Source organism: Mchenga conophoros, linkage group LG6 (genome assembly GCF_057382185.1).
Source record: "Mchenga conophoros isolate Kocher_MC1m ecotype Shallow Benthic linkage group LG6, M_conophoros_male_GT1.1, whole genome shotgun sequence".
In the NCBI taxonomy this organism is placed as follows: Eukaryota; Metazoa; Chordata; class Actinopteri; order Cichliformes; family Cichlidae; genus Mchenga; species Mchenga conophoros.
The window spans coordinates 16,804,160-16,813,365 of record NC_140531.1 but is presented as its reverse complement, the minus strand read 5'-3'; the positions used below and the strand labels follow the sequence as shown (position 1 = coordinate 16,813,365).

The 9,206-nt window shown below is 40.7% G+C and overlaps 1 protein-coding gene across 2 annotated transcripts; it reads right to left on the bottom strand.

The window, feature by feature from the left end:
* On the bottom strand, window positions 1-8,551 carry tmem154 (transmembrane protein 154). 2 transcript variants are annotated; one of them, XM_085276510.1, is made up of 9 exons: window positions 8,235-8,551; window positions 7,451-7,507; window positions 5,457-5,513; window positions 5,266-5,283; window positions 4,873-5,034; window positions 3,734-3,788; window positions 3,326-3,402; window positions 2,634-2,676; window positions 1-886 (listed from the first exon to the last, which is right to left on the bottom strand). In XM_085276510.1, exons 1-8 carry the CDS (start codon window positions 8,326-8,328, stop codon window positions 2,645-2,647), a joined length of 552 nt encoding a protein of 183 aa, XP_085132636.1. In that variant the 5' UTR covers window positions 8,329-8,551; the 3' UTR covers window positions 1-886; window positions 2,634-2,644. The 2 variants fall into 2 exon arrangements, with proteins under 2 accessions (XP_085132636.1, XP_085132635.1); XM_085276509.1 differs by having other exon boundaries at window positions 5,266-5,286; window positions 8,235-8,528.
* Between the last annotated feature and the right edge of the window lie 655 nt (window positions 8,552-9,206).

Genomic DNA, 9,206 nt, shown 5'->3' with positions numbered 1-9,206 from the left:
TTTTATGGCAAGGTTTTATTTATTGAAATTTTACTTAAAGCACCATCAGCAAATCAATGACACAAGTGCCTTTATGAAATATTTACAAATATCTTTTGGTATACTGTATTCTCATATTTACAGTGCAGGATCCCGCACAATACTGACTGACACTATAAGAAAGTAGAGCTCACATTTGGATCAATGTTACAACTGCTTTGATTCAACACTTTCAAAGACAAAGGAAAGAATATAAAGTGTTCAGTCAACGAGTTATTTGTTATCTGTGGAGAGATAAAAATCTTATCGGGTGCAGCTTTCTGAGAGCTGCTTCGATGACGGGAAATAATTTATCCAAAGCTTTAGAAACAGGCTTTGAGATTTCAAACAAAACACTTAAAAAAGTTGCTTCTCTGTCATGCATTCAGCTGGATATCTCCCCTTTAAAACCTCCAGCTGGAGGGACTCATAGTGTAATGCAACAAAATGGCTTTGAGCTTAGGAAAAAGCCATAAGCAGAAACAAAGAACAGTGCAATCTATGATGGAGAGGAGAGAGATATTGACCTAATTGTAACATCATCAGTTACTACATTATGAATCTGAGCCATAAAATACTGTACATGTACCTGGCAGCATATTAAAGCAGAACACCATGTGGTGTGAAACGGATCACAGAGAGACGGTTTTGGTTCAGTTGTTATATGCTGCTGTTCACTAACGGCTATCAGAGGTGTTGCATTAGAAAAAATTTGAGGTTGAATTTTTGTTGCTGTTTTCCAGCAAAATTGTAAAAATGAGTGTTAAGTGTTGTTGTTTCCAGACAGTCACATGGCTGGATCATTGCTGGTGGAGGAGGTTCAAACATCAGTGCTGGCTTGCGTTGTGTTGACAGTGTCTCCTTTAACCTGCAGACAGGGAATCATGGGAAAGAGAAAGAGGTAGACATGTCAGACTTAAAGGTCAACCTTCTAAAATGTAACTCCAGTGTCCTGTGTTTGCAGCTGATGTGGTAAAACTGACACATTCGGGTAGTTTTTCAGCTGATATTTGGGATCAAAAGGGTTTAAATTACAGCATAATTCAGCCCAACTCCATCTCTAGTGTGCCACATTCACTGACTCACAGTGCCGTACAGTCCATCACAGCCTCGCTGCACACATGGTAAGCACTGGTTCACGCAGCGTCAAAGAAGGATCACTAATCACAAACCTCAGACTCTGGCAGCAACAAAACAATAAAACCTTCACTTCACAGCTCCTCTGCTACCCGTGAGCTGAGCTGGAAAGGTGATGATCCCACACACGACTAAAAAAAACATAAGTGTGAAAAGTCAGAGCGGAGGTGCTTAACTTGAAAGCAACGTTTGCAGTGGCCGATATTCATCCTGTTTTCCTGAGCATATTTGGCAATGAATCTATTCTTGTGTAGAATAAAGGTTTCACACGCTTTAGAACCAAGCATCTGCATTTTGGTGTTTTTCAGCTCATTGTTTTGCTTCACAAACATCAGAAACTTCCTGTTTAGCTCTGCTCTCAATGCCTTTCACAGCCTCCGTTCTTGCTACACACTAACCAGAGCTTCATATTTGAGTGGTAAATAAGCTGATGAAGAGGTCTGGTATGAAGCTGTAGTTGACTGAAGCACCTAAAAGCATCTACATTCATGGGCAACATAAATGAAGCCTGCAGGATCCTCGAATTAATCACTAGGTTAAAACTGGTCATGAGACTGGTTTTCGTCTGAATGTCACAAAGGTTAAACTTATTCTAGGTTATTTTAACAAACTTGCTTTCAGCAACACTGCATATGCTTTCTTTTCTTACTCCCAGCCACCATTGTGCCCGAGTCACCGTGGAAATTCACAGGTCTGACAAACAGGGCACAGCTGCCACGCTAGATGGCATCGCATTGAGCAACCGCAGCAACACCAACATCACATTTACTTCTGTTTTGAGATCTCTTGTGTAACCTCGTGTGTACAAAGTGCCTCCTAGTTGAATGCAAGTAACCTCTAGCCCTTGTACAGCTTTGGAAATAAAACCCTGGGAAAAAGCAATGTGTAAATGACGTTGGTCAACAGTTCGCGGAGCGGACCTTGACCTCGCCTTCCCGGCTCTTCCAGTAAAGGAGACTATTCCAGGGTTGAGTTGCACCACACTTCCACGCATGCCTGTTGTAATCACTAACAGATGTTAGTGGTGTTTGCGCTTTCAAACATGTGCAGTGACGAAAGGGTCACAGTTCATCAGTCACAGCTCTGCTGAAAACCAGCTGGTGCATCACAACAAACAGAGGCTGGCAGCAGAGAGGAAACGGCTTGGAAACACTTTTTATTGCCCGAGTCAGCTGTTGATCTGTGTTGTGTTAGCATTGTTGTGCAACATGCTATAAGTAATTTGTTTGCGCAACGCTCTGTGTTTGTACTATGAGAAAATCAATATTAAGTGAAGTTTTGTTAGTAGGCAGCAGGGAAATGTCACTCAAAACTCTACACTTCTTCATGCTTGATCATCATTTGGTTTAAAAACACATTTTGGAGATCTAATGATCTAATATATAAACAAATCCTAAGTGAGGTTGCAATTGAGAGAAATTATTCTCAAAATAGTCTGTAAATGTTAATAACTTGATAATATGCACAGGTATGCTCACCTTAAATTCAGTTACAGACATTTAGAGTCCTCTGCAGTTTCACCTATGCAAAGAATTCAAAGAAAAGTCATGAGATCAGTCAGTGTGGAATAAAGCAACTTCAGCGTAAGAAGCTCTGCTGGAGATTACTTGATGTAAACAACAGCGACATCTGCTGGATAAACTGTGGCACCTCCTTCACGCCTCTCTCAAACCAGCTGGGTCTTTCCCTGTGCGGGTGGCTCTCCACGTTGGTGGAGTGGTTGCAAAAGTCTGAGCACCTGTCACTGCACTACACTATGATGCTCAGCTTGCGTTTTATCTTTCGGTTGAACCAGTTTTTGTCTGAGAGCATTACTGGCACTTTAGCTCCAGTGACAGTGGCAAGACTTTTTTTCCACACCCTAACTCATGTCATGACTCACATACGATTAATGGCATGTCAGTGACCTTCAGGACAACCTCCAAGGGCACAGCCTCCCTCGCTGGGGCTTAAATACCTGTGACGCTTGGCCAGTTGTTTCAGAACTGACAGAGTCTCTTGGTTAAGAGACAAAAAGAAGACCTGGTGCCTTCTTTTTAGTCACTCGACACCACCAAAACCTGGATGTCAGTGAACTTCGACGTATTTCTTTTGTGATCTGTATTTCTATCAGATTCCTAGCCACAGTATTTTTGTTTCCAAATTCTCTTCTTCATCCAGTGAAACCTACCATCCTTTTTCATCCACTCGTCCAACTCTTCCATTTCGAGCTCGAGTACAGAGGGCACGTCCTCTTCAAACATCGGCCTGAAAGACGCAAAGAAGGACTGAGAGTCATATTTTTTTTCTTTCTTTTGTATCATCACATCAAATATAATTTCAAAGGACTTCAGAGCCACATTTTTTAATCTTTAATAAGTCGGACTTAAATAAAAAAGAAAGACGTGTTTGTAGTATTATAGTAAAAGATTGCACAGAAGCCAGGGGGTAGTATATGTTTTCTTTACAGCTCACAGTATCATTCAGCTGCAGCCACAAGCAGGAAGTTATTCTCACAAAGCGCTGAACATCGAGATGATATCAGTTCTTTAACAGGTTCAATAAGCAGTTGTAGCAAAATGACATGGGTGACACTTACATCGGCACCTTCTCTGTACTGGATCCATCCAAATATGGATCTTCCTTACTCAGGTCTACAAGCAGAGAATATGCAGCAGTCAAGGCCGCAGTCATAAAAAAACAAAAAAACAAATCAGATAATCTGTACATTGAATAATAATAATAATACATTTTATTTATGAGCGCCTTTCAAGTCACCCAAGGACACTTTACAATAGGATAAAACACTTAGTAAAACAATGGCAGAATAAGAACAATAAAATACAAGCACAAGATAAAATGAACAAACAGTGGATTCACAGTGAATATGCAGATTTGAACAGATGAGTTTTGAGTTGGGATTTAAACTGGGGGAGAGAACCAATATTTCTTATTTCTGGGGGCAGAGAGTTCCACAGCCTGGGAGCAGAGCAGCTGAAAGCTCTGCTTCCCATGGTGGTGAGGCGGAAGGAAGGTACAGTAAGCTGGATAGAAGAAGAAGAACGAAGTGAACGGGCAGAACAAGTGGTGGTTAACAGGTCAGAAAGGTAAGAAGGAGCGAGGTTATGAATGGCCTTGAAGGTGAGCAGAAGAAGTTTGAAAATTATCCGCAATTTCACAGGGAGCCAGTGAAGTTCCTGAAGAACAGGGGTGATGTGCTGGTAGGAGGGGGTTCTGGTGATAATTCGAGCAGCAGAGTTCTGAACCAGTTGAAGCTTATGGAGGGATTTTTGGGGGAGACCATGCAGAAGAGAATTGCAGTAGTCATTAAAAACCACCAAACACTAAATTATTTCAGATACTTCAGTCTATCACCCCCAGTCCTTCACTTTTTGTTTGTTTTTGGACTTTTTGTTTTTCTCTGTGTACAGGCCTTCTAGATTCCCTGCACGTCTTCCCTGCCGTCTGGATTTCTGTGGATGTGTGTGAGTGAGCATGAGCATTTTGGAGTGGACTTTCTGAGTGAGTTGTGGATTAAGTTGAAGCTCCATCCCCTGTGTTATCTGTCTCACTGTATATATGTATATATCCTCACTTGGTGTCACATTGTAAATAAACCCTCACCTTCTCTCTAAACTTCAGAGTCCTGCGAGTGAGTCCTCTGTCTAATAATCTGTGACACCAGGATTAAGTGAGAGAAGTGAAACTTTAAAATATTCCCTCCTCTGATTGACATACCTGGATTTCTCTTTTGTTTGTTCCACCTGCGGTTGATGAAAATGCCACAAACTATCATGCAGATGATTAAGACCACCAGCACTGCAGGGATAATGATAATGATGGGGTCCAGGCCTGATGATTCAGTTTCATCCATGGAGTTTTCATCTATTGATGTGGCAACTGTGGAAGGAAGACAGCAGTTTAATCATTCGTTTCACCCAGGCCTCATAACGGTCTTAAAATTTGTTCACTGGCATAAAAATATGCAAAGAGGGGATTTTCACAGGAATTAAAACCATGGGGCATTACTGACATTACATTCAATTCAGCCCAGTGACTACTACAGTTGCACAGGTGATAATTAATGCAATCATTACTCATGTGGTAAAAGAAGCAGTCAGTTATACATACCACTACCGGAGGCACTGCCTTCTGCATGAACCCCGAGTAGAAACAACCAGAAATTGTGAGATGGTTTCATCCAAAATGAAAAGGGAGCAAAAACAGAACAAATGATGATAAAAAACAAAGCAAAGCATCATTCACATGTAATGATGGGGGGAAAATGATTTCATGTAAAATAAAAGCTGCTGTGGACCCACCGTACAGAGTCCCATTTGAACTGGTCTGATTGATGACTATACTGGTGTCAGTAACAACTGGGAACAACAGAAAGAGCAGATGTGTTCATACTCCTGGACAAAAGTATGTAGATATCCAAAAAGTGTGGTTGCTAAGCATCTAAATTGAAAACCAAATACAAAAAAGATGCTGTAGTAACATCATAACAGTTTTTTTTTATTGTAATATGAAAGAAACAGAGCAACAAAGAAAAACCTAATATCGTAAAGCTAAAAATATCCAATATCCAGATTACTGCTTAAGTAAAAGCAACACAATTACCCCAATACGAGGCCCGCTTTCATTTTTAGCAACAAAACGTAAGTAAAATTTCTCTCTTTGCAGAAACCCGAGGATGTGTTAAAAAAAATAATAGTGTTATTGTTGTCGTCGCTAGAGTTGAACTAGGGTTCAGGCATCGTTCAAAGGGTCACAAGATAAATGCGAGGCGACTGCGGGGAGAGGAAAGAAGAAGAACGAGGTTTCATACCATTTCCTGAAGCTGTTTTTTATGATGTGACACATTCACTTGGAGGTTTGTGATGATTTTAAGTTTATATTGGGCAGGAAATTTAAAAAAAAAATTGTTCCATAAGCTCCCTTACAAAATTAACATTGATGAAGTCCAAAGATGCTTAAATTCTTAGTAATTTTAGTTAATGTGTAGGCAACGCCTGCACAAGTAACTGAAAAGCACTCTCAAAGTAAAAACAAATATATTTAAATTAGGCAGACTCCCAGAGAAAATACATTTATCAGAGCTAAAACCATAAACAGCAGAAATAAATTTTAAAAAAGAAACGAAATGAAAAGAAAAAGAATACAATTCTGTGTTAATTTGAAAAGCATAAGCCCCTCTCCTTCCTCCTTTACAGTCACTGAATGATTCATGTCATGCTTTCGATTAGTGTTGTACATTCTGAAATGATTCAGAGTATTTGAGGGCAGGGACGCTAATACTCTGAAATTTTGTAAGAATCGCTGGCTGCATGGGTCATGAGACATTAAAGCGTGTTGTGTTGTCTCTTTCGTGGGAAACGCTGATCTAAAAATTAGTCACTACAGCTTTAAAATAAGTACAGGAAAGTAAAAGCTACTTTAATACACCTTAGTGGCAGAAAAAAGCAATAAAATGGCTGTATTGATAAGTAGAGGCACGCATGAGTCTCTGAGTGAACATCGCAGAAAAAACAAAACACTTGTAACACATTAGAGGAAAAAGTCATAAATACTCGCGATTTTTAAAAGAAATCATATTTTGCAGACGTTCGCCACAGTGTTGGAGACTCTGGGATTTTCCCCCATTCAGCGAGGTGGGCACCTGACGTTTGGTGGTGAAGTCATGCTCACTGTTGGATGTTTATCCAAGAGAACGTGTTGAAGTGGGTGACAGCGTCTGCAGAACTGCAGCTGAGTGGGCTGATTAATACTGAAACACCGTCACATGGTGGGATTTCTTTCCCCTCTTTGCAAGTTCAGACTTGTAAATGCTTAATTTACAGCCCAGCCCACAGGCTCAGTGCAGACCTGAGGAGAAGTGATTCTTTAAGGATCTGGGGGAGAGGGGAGGGCTCTCCTCTCCAAAATTTCAGTGTAAGTGCACTCAGGAACTCCAGTACGACAGAAAAAAAGATTAAAATCCACACCAATGTATATAAATACATTGGTGTTAAGTTCTGCTGTAAACTGATGCATCAAATAAATGCTTAAAAGACACATAAATTGAAGTAAATTTTAATTATATTATTATAAGATATTGTTTCAATAAAGGGAATTCAAGGCAAAGGTTATACATATATGCGCGCAGGTTACTCTCTATGGTGATCTTATGAGCAAGTATCTCTTTTTTAACTTCAGGCCTTCAGTTAGAGATATCAAGATATCAAGATTGAGACAAACTAAGACATCTGTTTCTCAGAGCACTGACAGAAAAAACATGTCCACATACTTTTGCAGCATATTATTTACACCTCACCTGTGGTTACTGTGTCATTCCCTGACCCGCTTTGTTCCATTTCTTCTTGGCCAAACCCTGTATTTGGACACAGCTCGTTACTTTGTGTTGGGGAGCTGTTATGTCATTGAAATTGGACGGCGAACACTTGAAAGTAAAGCATCTGCAGCATTTCATAGCAAAAGTGAAACACACCTGGGGCTGAAGACTGTTACTTCTGCTTGAGTTCATTGGCAACATTGTGAAAAACAGCGAACCCGAGTCAGATCGCACAGGAACTCAGCACTTCCGTCTAGTTTAGTCCAAATGATTGCAAAAAAAATCTAAACTGTTGCAAAACCGAGGACTAGGAGGTGATGATGTTGAGCAACTGGTTTAAAGCAAGTTTGCCACTCAGTAAAAAACAATAATGTTGTGTTGAAACTGTCCTTTTCAGAGTGTACTAACTGTAGACTGTGACGCCTGTAAGAGGCAGCTTTGGCTGACCTTGTTATAGACTTATAAAACTATAAAGACAGGTAACTGATTTCTACACATGGCGCTCATCTCACAGTCAAACCTGTGACTCTTCTAGCCCTATACTGTCAATTTCTGCTTGTTACATTTTAACTATAGGAGAAGTTTTTTTGATTTTGAAAGCGTGAGCAATAGGAGCCTTTGATTTTCAGTCAAAAAGACGTTCTCAGAGTGCCCCAAAAGAAAAACTGAAGCGCACAAACGGCAAAAGCGGGGAGGAGGCAGGAAAGCGGAGAGCACTGCTTTGTTTGAATTCACTGAGTAAAGAAACTAATGTCCCCGGTCCTACCTGTCCCAGGCAGCACAGTGGTCAGCAGCAGCAGCAGGAGCAGGGGGACCTTCACCCTCGGGGTGCTCATGTTACCAATCCAAGAGACAGACATAGTGCCATTGTGCGCCCGCTTCCTTCTTTACTGTCACAGCATCGCACTTCCTGATATGACTTAACGTTAAATAGAAGAAGAAGAAAAACGATTCTCTGTCTCACTCGCACACCCTCAGACGCTCTGAGATGTGATGCAATCAGCTGTGTGCTTGTAGCCACACGCCTCATGGCATTCTTGGTGGTTAGGTATGCAGCTCAACAGAGTGAAGGGGGAAGCTGAACAAACTTTAAGGAAGGAAAAAAGGAAGAAAAGAAAAAAAAACAGGTGGCGTGAGCTCTGCCAAGAGAAGAAAGCTGTCACCGAGCTACCGCATTAAATGATCCAAGTGTGAAACTGCTGCGTGTCTGCTGTGTCCACTATAGCTGGAGCTTGAGCCACTGTTTGTGGTGAAACACTGATCATGAACCTCAGGGTCATGCTGCCTTGGTTATCAGTCAGCTGCTGTGGGTTCTTGGCCTACTTTAAAAAGACCACAGTTTCTCTTCTCATCGTTAGAAATGCGACGGTGATGTGTTTCAACATGACGGCCGGGCTTTGCGATTTCCATCAGCTTTATCTGTTCAGATCACCTCAAGAGTCACGTGGGGATAAAATGTATACCACAGAATTACTGTTCGATTCCCATGAAAAGAAGAAGAATGAGACTCTGTTAGCACAAACAAGAATAAATGAAATGATAGAAAATGAATATCTGATTGAATATAAATGGACATAGAGAAGTTGGGCTGCATGTTTTGAGCGTTCTGATATAAATGTTCAGTAAAATTTTCATAATTATGGTTTGACATGATATGAAGTTAGCACAGGTTTTCTATTTGAGCCTGACTGAAGAAAAGTAAATGTCTTATCAGATTTTACAGCCACGAGTCAAGAAT